The 25,027-nt window shown below is 33.2% G+C and overlaps 1 protein-coding gene across 3 annotated transcripts in view; it reads left to right on the top strand.

Moving 5' to 3' along the window:
- Positions 1-5,833: 5,833 nt before the first annotated feature.
- The window catches only part of LOC119641759 (mothers against decapentaplegic homolog 6), a 29,486-nt gene continuing 10,292 nt past the window's right edge, over positions 5,834-25,027 (top strand). Inside the window, exons 1-4 of one of the 3 annotated variants that reach the window (XM_038040595.1) lie at positions 5,834-7,312; positions 12,670-12,786; positions 12,999-14,252; positions 23,179-23,226. In XM_038040595.1, coding sequence (XP_037896523.1) covers positions 13,160-14,252; positions 23,179-23,226 — 1,141 coding nt within the window. In that variant the 5' untranslated portion in view covers positions 5,834-7,312; positions 12,670-12,786; positions 12,999-13,159. Of the gene's footprint in view, positions 7,313-12,669; positions 12,787-12,936; positions 14,253-23,178; positions 23,227-25,027 lie in introns of all 3 variants that reach the window. The other 2 variants (XM_038040594.1, XM_038040596.1) reach the window with 2 other exon arrangements.

Here is a 25,027-nt window from a genome sequence, read left to right as displayed (position 1 = left end):
CACGGTTGGGAAGTGGGAAATATTATCAGAGAATTGGAGGCGATTTAAAGGTATCTCCTTGCCCGTATACTTATACACATACATATTGCTGTAGTTTGATATCAGTTTGTTTAATATAGAAACTTGCATTTCTGTAAAAGCGTAAGTTATTGAAAGCAACCTTAGCATGAGATCTTAATAGTCCTACGTAACGTTGAGTGTGATAATCAGTGTATGCAACAATTCAGACAATTTTCTTCTTTTTTTAAACCAAAGAATATTTGTATCAATCAGGACATTCATACGCATTTGTATTTTCATATTCACCTTAGTGTTTCGTTTAGTTATTTTTATTCCTTCTCAATATGAAAGATTCAATAGGATTAAGAGAAATAAAAAGGAAGAAAAAATCAAAAAATTAATTTTACAAAAGAACACGAAAGAAACTTCGATTAGTGCAGGATGGCATTCAGAAGTATTCTAAACTAAACTCAGAAATTCGACTCTTTCACTTTTGCGAGCGTTTTCAAGTAATTGGTGATGTCGTCAATTTTGGACTGAAACCGAAAATTTCTTTCAAACTTGAAACCCCTTTTGTATTTGTGTGTACACCTAATTGTCTTTTTATATGACTTTTTTTTACGCGAAATGTTTTGTTTTAACACGATTTTGAATATTCTTCGAAATCGAAAATTACTTTTAAACTTGAAACTCCTTTTATGTACACATAATTGTATTTTTATATGAATTTTTTTTACACTAAATGTTTTGTTTTAACACGATTTTGAATATTCTTCGAGATCGAAAATTACTTTTAAATTTGAAACCCCTTTGATGTATTTGTGTGTACACCTAATTGTCTTTTTATATGAAATGTTTTTACACGAAATGTTTTGTTTTAACACGATTTTCAATATTTTATGAATTTTTTTTTTTATGAATTCTTCTGATGAATTATTCTTTTTTTTTTTTATGTTTCTATGAATTTTTGCAGCACTTCTTAAAAATTTGCATTATTATATGCGTATGTGATTCGAATTCCATGAGTTACGCATAGAGTAGAAACGTCATGTATTCTTTAGTTTGGTTTTTCAAAGTATAATTTATGTTTTATAATATATTTAATGAATTAAAATGAAGAAAACTCTTAAGTGAACTCTAATAAGAATTTTTTTCATATCATTTATTGTACTTTTCAGCTGCTTTTTTGAGTATGGAACCAATCACCAATTTTTCCATTTAGGTTTTTTTGACAAGAATTTTTTTGCGAATGTGCCTATCGTGTAAAAAGAGAGTACGATGTATATAAATATATATATTATTATTATTGTTAATTTTAGGCAGAGAATAAATTCTAAGACTAAAGTTTTAAGGCTTTATTGAAAACTCTAGCGCGCTTGCGAATTGAACGCACGCCAATTGAGTTGTAAGTCAAGACTCTGCCTACTTAAGTGGATAAATAAATATATATATATATAGACGTATATATGCCTTCGTGTGTGTTTTCAATGAGCCTCAGTGGTTCAAAAGCAGCTGCTTTAAGCTTCTAATCTATAATAGATCGTAGATATCACTGAATTGTTTCTTTTTTCAAAGTTATTTTAGTTTTGTTCGTATATTTCCAAGACTATTTTCATAACATAGAATATTAGCTGGTCTAACAATATATGTACGTACCTATAAGCTAAACTTTCCTCGTTTAACTTTTGTAACTTGAAGAATCCAAAATCCATGACCGAGGGAGAGATGGATGTGGAAAAATTAATTGAAAGTTTTATGTTAATTAGCATTGAATGTTACAATAAAGCCTTCAAAGCTCTTCCATACTAGTTTCATATTTCGCAAATAGTTTGCAAATTTTTATAGTACGTTTCCATATTTATTTGTATATGACCACGGAAAGGAAGAAAATTACTAAATACATATTTAGGTGAATATATGTATACATAAAGGGAAAACATACACAGGTGTGTACGGATACAAAGCATAATGATGATTATATTAACGGAGATGGCAACTGCCTGTGTTCGAAGGGTAAACCTTATGTTCACTTTATCGGCTTAAACGCAAAAAAAAAGAAAAGAAACGATGCGAGTAAATGTTTAAGCTTTTGATGACTAAAAACGTATGAAAACGCCTGCGCCAACACTAACAGCAACTGCAATTTACTAATTCGCAATGCTTAGGCGTTTCGGTTTGCCCTATCCTCCCTAATAGCTATGACTTGTACTTTTCCTCTTGATTTTCGTCTCGATGAGTGTATATTGGATGAAAGCATGCCATTAATTGTATCTGCCTTATCTTTATGTAATGTTGATCTTTATTAATACATATATAATATTTTTTATTGATTTCATTGGAACTCTGAGCAAATATTTTAACGACTAAAAGGATTCGTATTTTGCTAGTGAAATGAAAACATATCTGATCTGATTGACTTGAATGATATGTTTAATCAAATTTTCTATTAACTAAAAAAGTTCCAAGAATGAAACAACAAACAAAGTTCTTGGACATCTATCTAAGATGGAGTAGACGGTCAGTAAATCAATTATTGCCATATTGACGCTTTTATCATTATTTACTGTCGACATCCTATCCCCAGTAAGATAACATTTGGTCATGAGAATTTTTTGCAGTTAGTGGTATGTGGCTCACTAAAGGGTGTACAAAATTATGTTGATTCGCTTTGTTTACAAACTTCTTTGAAAAAAAATTTGTTTATAGAAAACAGAGAGATTTGATTATGTAGAGCGACCAAGCAATGTTTGAAAATAAAAACTAGTAGAATCTCAGGGACTTTTGTTGTGTCTGTCATTAATAACAGCAATGGCACTGTTAATTAACATTTATTTAATTGCTTTCTGTTTCATTCTCATATTATTTGTTAGGGCAACAATTCTGTTGAAGGTTTTAAATTATCTGCATATATGAAATATCTTGAAATATACCTCTTGGTTTGTCTTCCTGATCCATGCTTCTTCACTCGTCGCTTATAACGTCTCTGTTATATCTTCTGTGCCAACCCGTGGTTTAAATTTAAAATTTAAAAACACATTATCTTCGTATTCATAATTCGAAATCGACTCTAGAATCGTAAACATTTTTCCATGGCTTACTTTGTTTCGCACACTGACGTTCGTCGTATTCGTATATAACTAAAATATCGTCTTCATGGGTTATCATGGATGCTCTGCAGGTATGTTTATAGCAAAGCAAGTGGAAGAGCTGGCACACAGATATTTTTCAGGAACGAGTTCTCGAAACCTTCAACGGAATTTTTGCTTACACAAATAATGGGACTGAAATAGCAAGCGAGTAAATGGTTACTAATTAATAGCGCTACCACTGTTATTTGCAAAAGAAACATTTAAGTTACTGAGACTTTTCTGTTTTTTATTTTGAAACCTTTCTTGGGTGCTCTACATATTTATTTCCCTCTGATAAAAAGCCTTTCTTTCTTTTTTACTAAATCTCACGATAACAAAGTTCAAATTCGCCTAAGGCCTTGAAGCTTTTTTTATTGCATTAATTGTTAATATATATATGTTGATGTTCTTAAGAAAACATAAATAAAATTCTTAAACTCCGAAAACCCATTTGATACCCTGCTTAAGCGATTCTGCTTATCAACTAAACATGATCAACATTTCAACTAGTGAAGTGCGCCCAATATTTTTTCTGCTGTTAATCCACGGCCTAGCTATAGTAAAGAAAACTCAAAATTTTTCCAAGTGTTCCTCAGAAAGTACAAAAATTGTTTCCTATTCTGTTTTCTTTAGCTACTTTGGACTGTTTTCTAAGGTTTTTGAGATCGTGTTCTCAATTTTTCTTTACGTTCTTTATAGGTCAATGTCCGGGTTATATTTTAATTGAACACACCTTTTCCTATTTTGAGTATAGCCGTCCAAATGTTATTATTGATATGAATGAGCTATGTGGAACTGTGAATGAGTAATGAGGCATTAGGGATATATATAACGTACGTATAAGTGATCAAAATGAAACAAACCTCGTAAAAGCATGTCTGGCGCAATTTGCATGCATCTGTAAACACACACTATTAGTGTTTTTGCCTATCGTCACATATGCAAAGAAAAATGACTCAAGTTCCCAATAAGGAGAGGCAAGGGTTGGATTTCTTTTACTACATATAAATTTTAACAGATAGAAGTCTGTTACGATTTGCCACCGATTGCTGTCTTCATGGGCATTTTAAGTGTTGCTACAGCGATTCAAAATATCCAGTGAAACATCTTTATTTATTCATTCTCTTTAGTTGAATCAAAGAGAAATTGTCGAAAGAGAAGTAGTGCTATCGATGGCCGAGCCGAGCTATGTGATGGTAGATGCGAAGGAGGATATGTGGAGGGGGATGGGGAAGGGGATGGAAGTGTAGCGTTAACTTAAGAGAGGCAAGAATAATTTCCTGTGTATCTATCGAATTTAGTTGCCGTTCGAAACTAGTCCGTGTAACATGCTGTCCGTTATTAACAAAGAAAAGCGAAATAATTGTGGCCTGATACTTAGTTTCATACTAAACGCATATCTTTCGGATGAATTTAACACAAATAATTAATATCTTACTTGCATATCTATCTATCTATCTATCTATCTATGTGTGTGTGTGCGTGCGCGCGTTTATGTTTATTTAAAGGCTTAAAAAGATATATCAAAAAATGTTGGTAAAGACTATTAAAATGAAAAACTAAATATGCCAGTTATCTAAAAGGAAAAAGAATATATGGTATAAATAAAATGAGAGCTAAAACGCTGTGAGTAAAAATAAAGTGTGTTTTGTGCTTTAAAACGACTAGTGTCGGATTGTAAAACGAATAGAAAACAAACGAAAAAAGAAATACAAGAAGGAAATGCAAATGAAATGTGGAAAGAATTTTGTATATGTATGTGTATGCAGCATATATGTGCGCACATTGAAAATAGCATCTGTGTTAAAATGCCATAATTATGAGATGGATGAGATGGGAGTTTAAAACCAAAAAAAAAAAAAAAAAAAAAAAAAAAAAGAAAAGAAAAGTAAAGGAAAATTTGAATTTTTAAGTGTATCGTAAGGAGAATCGCATAAAGTAAATGAAGTAAAATTAATTGCAAGCTACCGAACCAATTTATGCGTTATATTTCATAAGCATGTATGCGTAAAAGTTTTCGTTCTTAAAACGTTGCCTTTATTTACTTACAAATAAACAGATACTCTTGTGCGAATATTTATTATACGTGCCAGAGAAGAACATATACAAACATATACACAAATAAGAAAAAAATAAGAAAAAGCACTGAGTCGTTTTGCTCGCCTGCTCATTCGGTTCTTTTTCAAAAAAAAAAAAACAAAAAAAGAGGGAGAATCGACTCTCATTTGTATTTTATTTAATGGTTCTTATCGCAATTTTACACTACGTGCCGTAACCGTGTCTCCCCCTTTGCGCTGTGCGATTTGATCCTAATATTAATGGCTAGCCAAGCCAATCTACCAATCGGTCAAAACTAGCAGGCTGCCTAGTCGTTTGTGTTTTCTTAACAACACTTTTCGGCGTGAATAAGTATAAAATATACGAAAAAAACGAAAACACACAACAAACAAAATCATCGAAAACACATAAATACCGAAACATCGTCATCAGCGCTGGCCACACAAACGCCAAATTATTTATTTTGTCAGAATAATCAACATCTGCATAAGTTGGTGTGTATGTGTTAAATCAAAAAAAAAAAAGAAACAATAAATAAATAAAATAAATAAATAAATAAATAAATAAATGAATAAATAAAATAAATAAATATATATAAGTAATAAGAATAATAATGATAGAAACGACGACAAAAAAAAAAAAAAATATAAAAATAGTTATTAAAAATTTATAGTCAGTAAAAAGGGAGCTATATCAAGCCAAATCAAATAATTTCAACGTAAACATATCAAAGATACAACAATAACAAAAACAGCGACTTACACATATCCTATTGTTGTACATATCATACAATAACGTAGCCAGCGTTCGTTCTTATACGCAATTTCTATTGAAACGCAAAGTGCAATAAACAAAGTAAAAGGTGCTCTGGCATGAGCAAGAAGAACCCATCCGTTAGATATTTTCCGTTTGATTACAAATAGAATTCATGTGAAATCGAAGAAAATCGGGAAAGAAAGGCCGCTCGCATGCATCGTTCATATTCAGCTACTGCTCAAGAAATGAAATAGTAATAATATAAAAAAGGGAAAAATTAAAATTCAAAGCACGTAATAATCGCTCACTGCTGCAGTGGTTAACATTCGTTTATTGAATGTGTCGTTACATTCTTTCGCTGCTAGTAGTAGTAGTAGTAGTAGTAGTAGTAGTGTAGTACTAACAAGAACAACACACATATCCATCTGTAAACAATATACATATAATACATAGCTGGCTGTCTGTCAGTCAGTCTATCGACATAGCTAAGAAAGCAAATCAGGCGAATAAACAAACGGGCAAGCAAACCAAGCGCACGAGAAACAGGGTAACAGAAACAAGCACCGTCTTACATACTTACATGCATTTTTGATCGAGAACGCTGTGTAAAAATATATCGTGAATATTAAAAATAAAAAAAATAAAAAAAAACCTTTCAATCTATTTGCGCACACGCATATACACACACGAGCCGACTCTTCAAACCCATAACGATACACGATCTTATACATACGTAATTCGAGCTCATATGTGTGTATCTCTGAACATACGCCAAAGTCCGTAAAAAAAAAAAAAAAAAATCAGCAACAATAACAACTACAACAACAACAACAACGACAACAACGTTAGCAAACGTGGTCGAAGTAAAACATCGAGAATAACAATAATTCTTGTCAGTTCTAAGAGCTGTCTTATAATTAATGCGGCCATTGTATGTGAGCAGTTTACATTGTTTTGTTGTTGTTATAATTCGAATATAACCTAGTGCCGCATGTTCAACGTCCATCTCTGTCTACGTCTTAGAAGAGAGCAATGTTACTATGTGTTTATATATAAATTAAGAAAAAAAAAGAAAAAAAATTTTTTCTTCTATGTGAAAGGACGTAATAACAAGCGAAAGCTAACCACGAAAGCAAATTCAAAAAGGAATTTTTCTAGTTGTGTGCGCATAATTTCTAAAGTTATTGGAAACTAAATAAAAATCAATTCTTATAAGATCGTGGGACAAAGTTTTCCTCTAAAAGCATTGAATTTGATGGATTAAGAATCCGATGACTTCTTTCAATTACGGAAACGTTTTATTACAACGTTAAATACATATGCACGCGCATGCCAGAAATGAAAAAAAGCAGAAAAATATACGTAAACAAGTAAGTTCCTCTTTCATCATATTTCCAGATTGGAAAAGATACAAATTAGCCGACGACTAACTTTATACTGCGTACGGTACGACCTAATGAATATTCTTCTATTTCGTTAGTATATGTCAAGAAAACACTACTAATACTATACTAATTTTATCATTCCATTGGTAATAAGTTTAATAGACAGCCTCCGCTCGTCGAAGCTGCAAATATCTGCATCGATTCAAAATATTTATCAGTCCGGCTCTCGGTCCGTCTCTGATTCTCTCGAGAAGTTTCAAGCAAAAAGCACCGTTAGGTTAATGTGTGTTTGAAACTCGCAAAAATACAAGTATTACATGGACTTTGCCCCTTCGCTGATTGGCAAAGGAACACCTTCTTGCAACGTCCCTCCCGCTTACTCCATTACTATTCTTGATAGAAATTTACTTTTCCTGTTTGCTGCTACTAGGCATGCTCTTCCCGACAGGCATCCACCTTATGTTTTTAAAGACATCTGTTTACTGCTGCGTATATACAATATATCCCGTGAACGGTACGTCTAGTCGACTCCTTTCTCAAAGAACTGGCTTAGCACATTTAATTGAGAGCAATCATTTTCTAATTGATTGCTGGAAAGAAACGAGCGCGGGAGCAACAGCAGCTTATTAATGAACATCAAATTTTAATTCGAACGCTAGGAGTAATTTTCTTATTTTTGAATTTATTTAAATTACAATCTAATTGACAAAATCAATGATAACAATAAAGCTCACGACGCGATATCACTATGAAAACGACTTTCGCAGTCATAGGGAGAGGTAGGGGGTTGTTGTGTAGTTGATTAATTAAGGAACTAATAATAGCGCCAACCTGTCGCGTCTTATTGGTGACAATAACAATAAACGCGTACTTGTAATGTCAAATAATAAGTGACAAGACCGGGATTCTCACGTAATCGAACGCATACATATACAGATAGATGCGTTGTTTCTTTAATGAGTGCTTTTTTTTCCTCTCGTAAATTAACTTTATGCGTAGAAATTTTTGGAAACAAATTGATGGAAATCTGTCGCATATTATCTGTAAATATTATTTTTATTGTTGTTATCATTATAATTAATTGGGCCAGAGTAATAAATTCCGAGAGTGAAGTCTTAAAGCACTAGCATTAGCGGCTAAGGCAACCCCACTTGCGATTTGAACCCACGACCATTGAGTTGTTAATCGAGATTCTTTGTCTACTCGTCACTCAGGCCACTCAGGCGGATAACAAGTACCTAATTATCTTTTGTAAAGAAAGAATAGATTTTATAAATATCTAAAGATCGATATATTTAAGTTTAAGTCGCGCATAAAAATCGCATATAAGCAATCGAGTAAAAGAGTTTGCTCACGTGTACTAAAGTTTGATTCATGAATAGTTGTTTGGCAACTTTAGATTGACACTAGCACTACACCATCAATTATTGTTTTTGTGTAAATTTGTGTAAAATATTTTCCTTATGCTATAGCTGCAGGTTGCGTTTAGATATTTTTATAAGAAATTCTTTCTCTCTCCATTCGTATGCAAGGAATAGATTGTCAAATGTCATATTCGAATAGTTTGCATGGTGTACGGCGATAACAATATGGATAAGCTCGTCCGTTATTATTAATTTAAGGGACTTTAAGAAATTAATTGAAAATTTTCCACACATCTCTCCAAGGCTTACAATATAAGGACTCATTGATACGAACAACAAATTTCTTAGACGACGTTCGTTTTAGCCCACACATATATATATTAACTCTTCATATATAATTGCAGCCTTCCACTTATGTTTGGTGGATTTTTAATTGTCTTTGCAATTTTAAGTAAAAAAACAATAATAATAAAATATTAATAACCTGAGAGAAATCTGCCGAATAGAAATTGTAAAGTCCATTATTAATTGTACGTATATTAGTCAGTTGATCGTAAATGGCTATGCACATTTTTATTCTTTGTTTGCTATGTGCTCATCGGGTCCGTCATTTGATTAGCTTTTAACATGATTTTGCAAATATCTTGAAATTCATACCGGACTGAGGATTGCAGGTTACAGTTAAGTATTGTGCGCATGACAACCATTTTTAACTAATACATACACGCCATGTTTCACTTCTTCTTTTACTTTTGCGGCCACGGATATTCTGACCACAGGCTGCCTACTGAGCTGAATCGACTAAATATACTCGCTGATACTTAACCCGCAATTCTGGATATATAACGAATAGAAATGCTTGCATGGACAATTCCAACTTATGTTCTTTTTGTAATCTTTTCTTTTATTTTTTTCGAAGCTCGTAGTTATTACCAGATTTACTCTAGGAAAAGGTTTATAATATTTGGTAATTAATTGAAGACTAAAACCAATTCTCTTCAGCAAAAGGTGAGCATAGGACTGAATATATCGTCAATTGTCTTAATTTGGTTCACATTGCGACAAGTAGCGACAAATTCAATTTTACCTATAAAGAAAAGGGACACAAAACGAGAACCAATTGATTCCAAAGGCTTACTGATGGAATTTCCGCTATGATATACGATATAGTGTTTTGCATAAACATGTGAGCGCTTATGGTGAAACTCTATTCACTTCGTAATGTTTATTAAGTTTTCGCAATCAAAACTCAAATCAAACCAAAATTTTTAACAGTTAGTTTAGGTGGACGAAAAACATGAAATTTCCGAGTTTCTGACTTTTAGTTATATAGAGTATCGTTATGGGAGGATAGATCATAAACATTGCTATTATATATGATTTACGTATGTGTTGAAAAGGACAGCAAATATGTTTTTAAGTAACAGGGATAAATCTAATATTAAATGCTCGATGGTTGTCTGGGATTGAATGAGCATTTAAATGTATGCCTTTGCGGTAACTCAACAATTTTTTAAATTGTTATTTATCCATAATTTGAAGCCGTTGCATGCACACAAAAAGTATTGATTGTTTTTTTAATGAAATCCAAATTTTGCTTACGCACGCATTAGTGTTCTTATTACACTGGGATTATATATAAATCCATTTTTCAAAAATCGAAAAAGAAATTTGATTCGCTCTAAATCCACATGTTTATATAAATTTCTTACATAAACTTTGAGTACGAAAAGATTCACCTTAAAGTGTGTGTGTGTGTGTGTGTGTGCATTGTGTGCATTGTGTGCGTGCGTATTTGTGTTGCATGAAATCTCCCTTATTTTCTTCAAAAACAAAATCGAGAGTTAACATCACTAACTATATCGTTGTATGGTGACGATTAGATTAAGAGAGAAAGAAAAAGGGAAAGAGCAAAAAAAAAAAACGGAGAGAGTGGAATTCAGATCAAAAACCAGATTCCTATACCTATTGCTCTCCATTATTTGGTTCGCTGAGTAAAGAAAACCAGAAATTCATTATCACGATATATTTGAAAAATCTCTTTACCACGTTACCACGTTAAGTAAACACATTGTGAACCGATTTCTTACACACACACACACACACACACACACACACACACGCGCGCATATTAATAAATTTGTCATTTTTTAAGAGAATGAATCGATCGGAGCAGGTTCTCTCTCCGATATTTTCGGTTTTGGCAAATTTCAAAAATGTATTTTCTTTTCTTCGCTTGAGAAGTTTATGCATGCATAAAAAGTATTTTGTATGCACACGCACACACTAACATATATGATATTGTAAGTATATGTAAGTAAACATCTCAACGATTGTTTTGTGCTTTTCGTAATTCGTATCTGTTTCATTAATACACACACATATGAACATTTACTCAACTGAGTGATTTCAAGATTTCGTATTTTAATCGTATTCCGCTCTCCGTCTGTCTAAAATCTGGTTTAGTTGCTTTTCACTGTATGTACTTGAGTTAGTGGCGCTATGAACGAAGTCGCCGTCGTTACTATTATTTCTTTTATTACGTCAGTGGCGCCCACTGGCGCCTAATATTTAAGCTGCCTTCACTTACTAATCGTCTAATCGATGTTTCGACTGTATGACTCGCTGACTGTTATTGCTATCCACCGTAGCATTGTATGCTATACACTTTCTTGTATATTAGCACGCAAAGTTATTTTAATTTTTAAGCAGTCAAACTACACCGAGCCGTTCATTTTCTTTGTCGCCACAACTCATTCACAGAAGGTCGTTAATACGATAAAGAACATAAATTAAAAAAAAAAAAAAAAAAAAAAACAGACAAAAAAAAAAACAAACCTAAATAACAATAATATAGAAACGAAAGAGTAGATAAGTGTGAAGTAAACCTGCGTAATTATGTCCAAGAATTATTTTCGAAACTCTCACTCATGATGTACAAATGATATTTAAAAAAAAAAAAAATATATATATATATATACAGCATTTTTTAATGAAGCTCACAGTAACTAAAGCAACCACACCCGATGCATTAATGTTATGGTTGACTGACTGACTGATTGACTTTTAGTGATTAAATAGTTGCTTGTCAGTTAGATTCACTTACGAGACCGACTCGGTGACGCTGATAGCTATTCGAAATAACAAAATTAACATGAAAGAGAAACGCAATCATTTACCAGTGCCTTGTACTAGTCGTCTAGTTGTTGTTAATGTCAGTCACCCATAAGTCGGTTTTTTGTCTTTAAGTTTTATATACATTTATACACATATACTCGCACACACACACATATACTATATATATATATATGTGTGTGTGTGCGCATAATACAAGACAACAGTGTCTTTGCACAAGTCGTTGAATTTATTGCCCGCTACTGTCACAGTTGGCGAACATTTCAACCATGACATCAGGTCTTTGAAGTGCATTGAGTATCTGCGCTCAAATTTTTGAAGAGCCAACAGTGATTTTCCGCCATAGTCTAGAGCCGCCGACTTTTTTCTAGTAATTTTAGAAGCTTATCAACAATGTTTTCTTCTCCCATTTCTGCCGAAGCAACTTTTTGTAGATGATAATCTACGCCTGACAATGAAATTGATTGAATTTTTAATTTTCAAATTATTTGTTTAACTGAATGACTGAATATAAAAGAAAATCCATTGACTGAAGAACGATATTAATGATTCAAAAAAATTATTAATTTATTCGAAAAATTATATTTTTTAGCTACATTGCTTTCTTTTTTTATTTATTTATTTATTTATTTATTTTTTTTTGTCAATATAAAATATAATGTAACATAATAATGTACCAATATTGGCATTAGAGGTTTAACTAATAAATGGAATGATATAATTAGTATATCTTGGTAGTGAAATTAAAAATCTTGAGGTCATTTTTAATTTTTAATATCAGCATTTGTTGACACGTTCTTTTAGAAATATCATACGTTTTTTTTTTTTTCTTTCTTATTTCAGAACCTGATTTTGCGCGCTTACAACACATATCATTCATGTTATACAAGTGAATTGTAACGCTCTAGTGATAAACCGTGATTATTTTAATAGTCAAAAAGGAGAAAAATAAGTCAAAGTGTAAATAAACACAAAAAATTTCAACTTGTATATATATACGTATACATACGTACATATATATAAATATATATATATATATATATGTATATGTATATATATATGTGTATATACATATTTTATGTGTATTCCATATTTATATTTTCAACAAAGTTGCCTTGAAACGTCGTGTGATTTGCTTTACCTTTAATGAAATAAAGCAATTTATTCTTAAGTGTAGTTATATATTATATACCTGAAAGGCACCGGCTTTAAGAATAATAACAGGTCGGTATTAAGTGGCCAACTTACGAATAAAATAAACAAAAAAAGTCTATTAAAGCGAATAATGCAAATAGGATAAGATCGATGTTACCAACATATTTAATGTCTCTCCATGAAATTTCAAAGCGAGAAGAAAGAACTATGGCGTTATGCGTCAAAAAACTTACAAGGGCCTGTCGGTGGGACGAAGAAGTCACCACTGCTGCATCGCCTTCAACATCAACGCCTCCTTCAATCAGAACAGAAAGGGAATCAAAATCATTCGTGCAACAATGCTTATGCGAACGACTCGGGGGAGGCGAGATCGATCAGTACTCCCCCGCCACCTTACAGTTCAATACCCGAATTAAACGTTTCGCGAACGATGGATTATCAGGACGACAATTTTCAAAATCATTCGTCTGCGATAAATGGAGACGCGGAAGTTTCGATGTCAGCTACAGAATCGGAAATGAATTGCTCTCAGATATGTGGCATCAGCAAAGGTGGTTACGATATCGTAAATACTGGCGACATAATGCTCGCCAACAATTACGAAAATCTGAACGAGATAAGCACCGGCAGCAACAGTGTTTATCTACCGCCATCAGAACAGCAGAAGAAACTGCGCCGTATATCGCCTATAAAAAAATCAATCAATTGCGACTGTTCACCCTCCTCTCAAACAATCACCTCGAGCAACTCAACAACAACCGGCTTGTTTGCTGCGACGGCAGCAAAAATTCTTCGCAATTGCTGTGGCGGTGGTTTTGGATCAACGAACAGCGAAAGCATTACGAACAGCAGCGACAACAACAATTCGTGCAACAAAAATCGTGTAATAGAAATGCAAACAGACTTATCACATCCATCCAAAGCTCAACCACCGGAACAATATTTCAATGCCTTGATGAAACAATTGAAAGCCAGTCAAATTACTTTATTGTTAAAAGCGGTGAAAGCTCGCCACGAATCCCCCGAATTCTTGCAATCGAACCTGAGCTCAACCTCCCGAAATACTGTGCACACCTTTCAAGCGAATTGCATTCTCACCCAACGCGCATTAATACTCGGAGAAGAGCCCTATCTTATCGCGTGCCGTTTATTTCTTTGGCGCGATTTAAAGAGATCATCCCAACTAAAACGTTTACCAGCTTGTCCAAACGAATGCGATCCTGTCTATGTATGTTGCAATCCATTACATTGGTGTCGCATACTCGAAACAGGTATGTCCATCATTTTCTCCTTTAACGGTCTGTGCACTATTCCATATTCGCTTAGCTTTCCGATTTACTTCTAATTCTCTGCTTCTATATGCATATAAGTGAGCATATAAGAACAAACACTATCGCAAAGCCATAGCATAATATGAACGAAAAAAAAGAAGCTAAATAAATAAATAAATAAATATATAAAAACACTATCAAAGGCTAACTATTTGAAATAGTTCAAATGCGTTCGTTACGTATGTCGGCGATTTGGCAAAAGTCATTGCTAACCAAGACGAAAAAAAGAAGAAAAAAACATCAACAGCGACATACAACCGCGCTATCCGTTAGGCAGCGCGTAGATTATTTCCTGGCGCCACATGTTAAATGTACGCAAATTGTATATAAAGAATTTAGCCGCCGTCTCGTTATATTTACCCAAACTCGTATACGTTATAAATATATGTACGTTTTAAGTGTAAAAATACCCTCGATTCTATCTTCCCACCACATATATATATATATATACGTATGTATATACGTGTGCGTGCGATACAGTGGCACACATAATTGAGTTTTTCGTGGACATTCTTTCATATGTGCAAGGGTGTGAAGTGAAATTCAAATTTTAACTAGCAAAGACGTTCGTTCACCTACTAACACAACGACGAAGCACACAACAGTTAAGGCCCAAATTTAGCGCTATCCAATATTTCGTATACATAGATAATAGCATTAGATGAAGCTTAGAAATTGTAGGGACGTACTTTTTTTCTTGTTAAAAGAAACTAAGCGATTCACTTTCGGGAATTATTTAAAAGAAATTCATTAATGTATGTTTGGTATGTTAACGAAATCATAGAAAGAGCTAAAAAATGGCCTACATCAAGGGAATCTATGTTATTATACTTTTTAAACAGTACAAAAATAATAAAAAAACAAAAAGAGGAAAATACTCTTCATTTCAAAAAAATAAATAATCAAAATGTTGTGTAAACCTAAAGTTAACGTAACTGAAGCTTTGCTACTTCAAACAATGGCAATGTTCTCTAACCGCCTTTCGGAAAAAATTAAATTCAAGTAAAATAAGTAAAAATGTTATAGTGGGGCACGACGCACCGTTAAATACCCCAGACTGCTTCGTTGAATACCGTTATTCATATACCAACTTTTCAAGTATAATGTCGGAGATGGTCGAAAATGTCGTCCGATCCCGACTACCTTCAATAGCGTTTGTCCTCGCCTAAATTATGTGGCGTGTACCAAATTTCATGAAAATATCTGAAAAAAAGTCGCTTGTGGATTGAACGAAAGGCGGACAGATGTACAGGCAGCATCCGCATAAGAAAGGTTGGCCTATTTCAATTTTCGCTAGATATTGCAGACATCCGCACACACTTAATATACCCCTTTATAAGAACTGGTTCTGGATCGCAATCACAAAATCAGTTGTCACGAACTTATCAACTTTTTTTTACATTTTTAAGCAAAGACTTGTTTGGCGCATGCCAAATATGCGAGATTTTGTAACCTTTCCAACTTACGCGCCCCTCGAACCCTATTCTAATACGTTCATCTTTGGCTATTTACCCTTTAATTAATTTCTTAAAGATTTAAGCCACAACCGTGACTCTAATTGTAATCTAAGTAATAATAGAAAGATTTGAAATTAAAGCTTAATTAAAGCGGCTATCGGCTCAGAAAAGTGGGCATGATCAGATCTAAAATCTCTTTTATCTCTCTCTTCTAACATGTATTTTTCACGTTACGAGTGAAAAGATTAACATAATGTGTCGCCTTTATATATACGATCTTACGATATGCTTGTATGGTAAGCCCATGCTTTTATGGGTTCATTTCAACAAGCAAATGGATATGGATGTGGATATGGCTTATTTGATTTAAAATTTCACCCTAATCAAATGTTTGGAAACCCGAATGCGGATTCATACAATTTTCTCTTTTAGAAGTAAGGTATGGAAGGCGAATACATTTACAAAGTATCAGCTTTCAATTGAAAATGTTGCCAAAGACATGTAAAAACGGACGGACATGTCCGATTTACAATATCATTATCCGTAGACACCATATTTCCTAAAATCTGATGCTTTTGGTGAATTCATATTTACGTATATCACATATCCACTAACAAAGTGAATAAAAGGTATTCACATATTCGTTAGCAGTAGACTACAACTATTATCTGGCCAAGGGAAATATCGTATAAAGATGCACTACAGGGATCCTTTTCGATATAACCTAATATAAGAGATTTTCATGTCGAATCTAAGTAGGATGGCTCTCGAATTTGCCTTCGGGGAAAATTGTTTATTTTTTATTTTCTTTTGTTTATCGTAATTTATGCAACAAATTTGATATAATTTTTAAAATTTGTACATTAGATCAAGTTCCAAATAGTGTTATTTTGCTATTGCTATTGCACTTTTTCTCCTCTTCGTTTGTATATGTGTGTATGCCTGGGTACGATTATTGTCAGTCACTTATTTCTTATAGATCAAGTTTCGTACGATCTAGCAACAAACCAGTTAAGTGATTCTATGAGCCATAAAAGCGTTTACATGTATGAGTATTTATACATTTATATATGTATATATATATATATATATATATATGTATATGTATATCGAACATATTACTACCTCGCACACTTGCTACACAAATAAAAGAAACGAAACAAAATAAAGCAACAACTACGACTACTAAAATCAACCATACAGCGGTAGTGATAGAATTAGCAACAAAACAACAATAGCAACAAAAACGATAATAGTATAGCGAAACATACAAACAAACAATATATTGGTGTGTCGGTCGTTGGCGCCTACTTGCTTGGCGCCACATTACGTGGATACTGTCATAAATATGACCGACCAAGTATTTATAAGCGCCAGAGTGGAGGTACTTGTACATACAATCACAAGAAATATTTGTATAGATATATACATATATATATATATATATATATATATACACATGTGTGTACCTTTCGGTGCGAGTACATCTCCATGTGTATATTTCTTTGTGTAATTTCACATACGTATGCAGTGCTTTGCATTTGCGTGCATATCAAGAAAGTTTACGAACATATTCATTTACACCCATACACATGATATGGTATGTATGCAAGTATATATATAAAGTGTTCATGTGTGCGACTCCGTCTGCTTATAGTTGTATATGTAAGAATTTTGTGTACATTGTGTGTATGTGTAGACTTTTATTTCTTGTTTATTTCACAGACAAAATTATTGACTAAATAACGAGCGCACTGTCAGATCGACTGACAAATGAGAAACCGTCTGACTATGTTTTAGTGCGTAGCAGAGGTGGTCTTGTTTGCTGAATATTTTTTAACTGTTTAGTGTACACACACGCACACAAACACATACACAAGAACACGCATACTTAAAGAAAGAGTTATGTTTGTGTGCACATGTATACATCTTTCGTTGTTTTATTAAAGAAAAAATTTACAAAAAAAAAAAAAAAAAGAAACAACAAAAATAGATAATTAGATATTCATTCAGAAGAAGAGTTATAAAATATATTTACTAATTTTTTTTTTTTATTTTTTTTTTTTGTTAATAAAACACTCGAAATACACGCACCAGTTGTCATGGATACATAGACACACGCATATTCAAGCATGTTCGCCTTGTCAGAGTGTGCAACAATGCTATCCTTGGCGGATGTGGACTTTTTCTGTACAAGCGTTTACTGTTCTACTTCTGCACTTGATCCTTTCATGCTCATTACATATGTTTGTTTTAAGCAGCGCTAGTGAAGAGAAATAAGCTTATATTAACCTTGTGCTTTTGTTTGCAACATACGGAAATATGCAATAACGGTCACATAGTGTGGATATGTGTCAGCGTAGTTAGTTTGAGCGTTTCGCTTGTCTGTCATTTGCTTATGTAAGAGTTAAATGCAAAACTAACCGCAATTAGTTAACTAAGACCCATTTTCACAATCCTTACATCCTACGTTGTTTTGTGGGACAATGGGATATATATTAAGTTGGCATGTGTGCAAGCAACATCCAGAAAGATTTAAGGTAAACTCACTTTTTATTATGACGAAAGAGTGAGAGAAAGTGTTTGTGAAGCTTGTCCGTTCGCGATGTTTTCTTATGGTCAGCCTACAAGGTGTCACTTTGGAAATATTTGAATAGGATTTGCTACATGCAAGGATGAACGCTTGTCTCCGATCGGACCACATATCCTACATGTATGATGGCGTAGAATATCTATAGTGCTTTTACTTGTTTATATAATGCTTACTATCCCGAAGGTAGACAACAGGGCAATTATCGCTACTTTTCATTTCTCATTATCAACGACGAAGACCAGACAGGGGCAATCGCCGACCCGCTATGTCATGGAGTCCGGTCTGCTACTTTTAAAATTTCAAATAATTCGATTTGTTCACACAAAACAATGCTGAAAATGGATTGTATCTGCCTCCACTACCAACTTAGCCATGTTTGCTTTTCCTTTTGTTCTTAAGGCCATAAAAAGGAAAACTTGATGCAAAATTTCTCGTTTATGATAATAATTGGATGTTCTTCTTCTAACTCCCGTTGTGCTAAACATTAAAATTTATCCGTTTCCATCCGAAATAATCGCAGTAAATTATAGATACCTGTCACATCAAGCCTATATATATATAAGAAATCACAAGCTGTTTTTCCGACCGCGGGCGCGCAAATCATCGTAATTGCGCTTAAAGGTTTGATCTCAACCCTTGGTACATGTTTCCTCTATAGTTTTTCATAAGGCTTTCCAAATCTCGAAGGCTTTAAGTTGTCGTAACATAAGAATGGTTGGACGCGGACAAATCAAATCAATTCAGAATTTCACTCTTACCAAGATATCATATATAATATAAGATATTATATATAATATCCCATAAGTACAACTGTATGTTACAATTTTAAAGATAAGTCTACTATGCGGACACATTTTATATTGGCGAAGATAAATAGAAAAATAGAAGCTTAATACTTCCTTCTACTTAATAATCAGCTGATTATAAAAAATTGCCACTATTTCCGCTTTATATCAATTACTATTGTTTTTCTTTCGATTGGAATAACGGGAATATTCATTCTGTAAAAGCACTTCTTTTTCTTCAATACGGACTCATACTCGACCGTGTGATAGTGTTTGCACGAGATTGATGGGTGGACTAAGAAATTAACGTAACGTGATTAAATTGATTTAGAATATCGCGATGATGTAATAGCAAAACTATGTCATGTGCTCATGTTAACGTTCACACATCCTCTCGTACCGCGATAATTAATGCATGACAATTATAGCGAAAAACTTATTTAAAGCAATGTGAAAATCATGATTATTCAGACAACTGTAGTCCAAATGAATATAATTCTTCGTATTCAACTATCGAAGAATATTCATATTCATCAGTAAAAGATGTAGTGTAACGGCTTTATAAGTTCTATAAATTTTTTATCAGAACACACGACTACGAATTAATTCACTCTTCTTTAAGTAGAACTATATGTATATATATTTAAATGATGGCTGTTGATCACTGGGCGTGATGCATTTGCAAAACGTAATTCAACGTAAAATATCTAAAATCCACGCCCAAGGGGATTATTGAATAATGCAGCAATATTTGTTCAAATTAGCAATGATTGAATAAAATAAAAAGGAAAGAATTAAAAAAAAAAAAAAAAAATGCGAAATTGTACGCAAAATCAGTAGTCTGTGGTCTAAGGCAAGAGATGATAATAAAACTTACCCTAACTTGCTTACCTAATTTTCATTTAAAGTTTGCAAACAATTTTTTATTGTATTATGGCACAATCAACCTCACGCTCTTTGTTTTTTTGCGCACAGGAATTTGAAACCGCACTAAATTACTTTTTGATTTACCTGCCAAGTTTGCAAAACACACAAACGTATACAAACATACAAATATTATATGAAAAAAAAGGAAACAAAAAGTAACTAAGCATCGCGTAAGCATTTTGAAATGAGATCAGTACGCTGTAGGGTTCGAAATGGTTTCACTTTGGATTTTGTTATTCGCATAAACTTTCTTCCCCTCTCGCCGAGACCAAGAAAGCTTTTTCTGTATGGTTCGTTTTCTTTCCTTTGCAATTTTACAAATACATATTTATATATATATATATATATGTTTGGTTGGTTCGTTGGTTGGTTAGTTGGTTGGTCGGTTGGTTTGTTGGTTGGTTGGCTGGTTAGATGTTTTGGGGTTCCGTGCACTGGCTCGCTGGCTGCTAGTTGATTTGCCCACTTAAAGTCTTATTATAGAGACGAGAGACTACTCTTATTTCCTGTAAAGGCTTACGTGATATGCTCCATACTTGAATTCGTTTCCTTATTAGTTTTCGTTTGCCGGCCGCCAGCCTATGGTCATGTTGTTCATGTTAACGTCGTTGTTGCCTCTGTTATTTTTCTTCTTAATTTATGTCAGCTTCGTGACGTCGTGTATGCGCTTCAAGAATAGTTTGATATGCTACGGATGCCATTTATATAACAAGACATGCGCAAGTATCATGATTTGTCAGCAGGCTCAGCTACATCAGAATAACATGAAAATCATCAGAAGTTTTATAAATATCAACACATTTTTAAGGCAATATTCGTGTAGTGGTAGCTTAAGTCAAACAATAAATTGGCCATCGTTTCGAATTATGGCAAATTAACTGAGCAAATGAACTCTTTTTTTGTTTTTTTGTTTTTTTGTTTTTTTTTTGTTGTTGTTTGTTTCTCTTTCCCTATCTCGGTAAACGCATATACTGCTAGCAATCATGTGCTTAGAGAGCAAGAAGTTTTTTTGCCATACATTTGCTATTTAACGTGCATGACGCTTACAGACTTTCCCCAAATTTAAACACAAGAGTCTAAGGAGGAGAGCTGAAGAATAGTATACCATATATGATATTTCCTTTTTCTGTTTGAAATTATTTCAATCACAATTTAAATCTAAGTTCAGTCAGTGCACGCAGAGTGCATCATAACAGAGAAAAGCTTTCACTGCAAAGATTGCTTACAAGTAACATGAAACTCGGTATGAAGAACAATTTGTGCTTTTTTCCATCAATGCTTATTTTGGAATGATTTTTAATTTCTACTATCATGCAGTACTTTCATTACTTGAAAGGCTTTGTAAAATGATTTGAATTGGAAAAAACGTTGGCATAAGTTGGCATAATACCTAAAGGGGTTTACTTTTGAAGACGACAAAATACATTTGGAATAACCGATAGATTTAGAAAGTATACAATTAAACTGGTCGTCAATTTTGACCCCAGTAGTTTTCTCTTCAAGTGCGATAGTGCAACGAACTAAGTATTACATAATAAATTGATGCTACTTTTTAAATAAATTTTTTATGTATATTTTATCTAAATGCTCAAATTTCGAATCCTCATAGTAGCTATAAACCCTTCACGAGTTCACCTGAACTGATGTTAAACTGAAACTATGCGATTCTTCCACAATAAAAGAGGTTTTCCGATGCGCACAAAATTTCCTGATTAGATATAAAGGTACATTTACATATATGTACCGATATCACTTCAATTAACCTATGAAATAGCACTAAACGTAGTCTTGAAATTGATTCAAATGTCGACCGTCCAATTCAATTTGACCTATTTTTAACACAGTTAACAAATTCAGTTAATAGTGCCTCTGCAGATATGTTAAATATCTAAGATTAGTTTATAAAACGTTGCAATGTTTATTTTTAGACGTTTCAAACCTAACGAGAAAATTAGTATACTCGCGTTCGTAATAGTTTAAGCATAAAAATTGATTTGTTTGTTTTATGCCATTAACGCAACGTTAAACCTTTTAGACATCAATTGGTCGACATTAATATGAAACGAATTCCTTAAGAGTTGGATTTGTTGTGTGTGTGTGTGTGTACTTTTATTCATACGTCTTTTGTTTTAATGTGCTTCAGTGGGGCAAAGAGGCATAAAATGATGTTCGATGATAATGAATGTTTGTGGTTGAATAAGATGGCGACCACGATGACGAAGACGCCGATGCTAAACGTAATTCTTGGAATTACTGCACCGAGCATTCAATACATGTTGAAATCTAAATGTTATTATCCAAAGGAGACGACTGGTTTTAAAAGGTTCGGCGCCATGTAGAAAATGAAGAAAGCATAATAAAAAAAATAAATATATACATCTATACATACATATATATATGTATATAAATAAATGAAAAAAAACTTGTCTACTTCTTTGCTTGTTGCCTGGTAATTTTACTGCCGCTATTGTTGGTGGTTTGTTATTATATTATTATTATTATTATTATTATTATTACGTTTCATTTTTTTTCCCCCCATTTTTTGTTTTACTTGTTGGTTTGGAGTTGAAGCTGTTCTTAATGTTGTTGAAAAGAAAAAAAAATTTTTTTTTTTTTTGCTATAGTCAATTGGTTTGTGTAACGACCACCAAATCATTAACAGACACATCTATCCACTTTTTAATGAGTGGCTATCATCGAAAAGATTAAAGCGAAAAATTGTGCGTGTAAAAGGGTTATGTTATATGTTATGTAGCATGTATCAACATTTGTGTGTATTATGCATGCGTTGTTCTTGAATAAACAATCGAAAACCGTAAAGGAATTTACTTGCGCCAGAGTTAAAGTATTTTGGGTACACTTAGCATCCATCTTATTAGGTATTGAAAGGAAGTCTTTCTTTGCCTTCTTGCCTCCCCCAGTCATACGGTAATAGGGTTAGTTCGTTAACTTGCTATCGATACATTTGTACGAGCAAATGAGGTCGTCAATGTCCTCAAGGTTCCATTACATCTGAACTGATATAAATCAATCTCTCTGCCTATTTAAATATAAAGATTTAAAGGTCGAACAATTAACTATAATCTATTATTATTCCGTTTCAGAATCGCCACCGCCAATCTATCAAACACAAAATATGAACCAAAACGAAGGTAAGTTAAGTAGAAATAAATAACTTCGTCCTATATATCACAGGATAAAGTAAGGATGCAATTATAGCCCTCTCTCAGACATACTTGATTTAAGTCTGTAGTCTTCGTTAGGTTTATTTCAGATATAAATCATTGTATTTGAAAGCGCGTTTCTGAAAGTTTTTATAAGTATGCATATATACAAACATATGTACGCTGCACATATTTGCATATATTTTGGTCAGCGACTTCTGCCGATCAGAATGGTAAAGGCATGGGAAATACCAGAGCACATAACGTTCGCATTCGATGGTTTTTTGACCTTCCGCTCCATAATATAGCAGTTTTCCATTTAATATAATTGATTTATTTACCGTATGCCGACGCTAGTCATGGAACGTTCAAAATTCTTCTTCTTCCAAATTCACCAAATGCACCAAACACGTTCAGAGTCTTATGGTGAGGCGGCTGCACCATTCACCATCTCAATTGTCGGTTTAAAAGTCATAATGGTATTTTTTGGCCACTTGTTGCAAGAGTTGCTTAGGATACACTGTTGCAGTTCGAAAGGGAAGTTCTGTCACATCCAGCCTACAGCTTGGCCTGGGACGGCATGCGGCTGCGCAAAGTTGGAGATGTGCAAAAATGGATGGATGGATCGCTGCCAAACCAATATAACTTCTTTCGCCACGACATCGCAAACATATTGCCAAACACATTGCAAAAAAAATATTGTAGAAAATGATGGAAACTATATTCATTACATGTACATGTTGTAACAATTTGCCAGAATAAATGCTTTTTTCAAGTGAACAAATGACCAAAATATATGCAAACCCATAATATATGTAAATGTTATTATTATTGTTATAATTATATAATTTGGCGAGAGATATATAATTGCAAAGACTAAAAGCATTCAGGCGAATAATATATGTGTGAATACGTTACAGGTAGAAATGATTTCATATAAAAATCTATAGGAAATCTATTGGAGAACTATTTAAATGGCAAATTTAAAGCAATTTTGTGAACGAAAAGTTCAAAAGTAAGGAACGCATAAATATTTTATTAAAAAGAAAAAAACACAAATAAATTTGTGTGAAATTTCTATAACACTTGCGAAAGCAAGGAAAGAATGCTGATTATTATCAAAACAATCCGACGCCGATATATTCTTAAGTAAACAAATTTACAAACACACGCATTTATATATATAAAATAAAATAAAATATATATAAACATTAAAATACTCCTCCCACCTTGCACCCATAGCTTGCGTCTTTATACACATTTTATAAACCGCAATGAAGCGTATAAACGAAAATCATACGATTTCTATGGCGCCAGTGTTATTATTTGCAAAAATTAAATGGTACAAAATGTAGGTAAAGCATTTTTTTTTTTTTTGCGCACTTCCACGACCTTCAGTACGCTTGATACCGCTAATTAACATATCTATAGGTAACTAAATAAAAAAAAAAAAAAAAAAAAGGAAGAGAGGAAAAACAATAAAAAAAAGTCATATAACTGAATCCAACTGATATACATCAACTACGACTAGATTGCACCGACATTCTATGTCATTAATGCTTTACTTTAACGCATTTAATTCAACTGAATGTACAGCGGCCATATTGCAGAAAGACCATTTTGTTCCGGTAATTAAATTACTATACTTCTAGGAATATACCTTAAGTTTTCTTTTTCAAATTTTATACCCAAATAACAGCTGTATTTTTATATTTGTGATGCAAAGGTTTATCAAGTAAGTGCGGATGTATGCATCACTTAGAAGGACTTGAGATGTACCTAACCTTAT

The sequence above is a fragment of the Glossina fuscipes genome, unplaced genomic scaffold, assembly GCF_014805625.2.
Source record: "Glossina fuscipes isolate IAEA_lab_2018 unplaced genomic scaffold, Yale_Gfus_2 174, whole genome shotgun sequence".
NCBI classification, from domain to species: Eukaryota; Metazoa; Arthropoda; class Insecta; order Diptera; family Glossinidae; genus Glossina; species Glossina fuscipes.
Note: the sequence above shows the minus strand (reverse complement) of the source record. Positions and strands in the feature narration are given on the sequence as shown.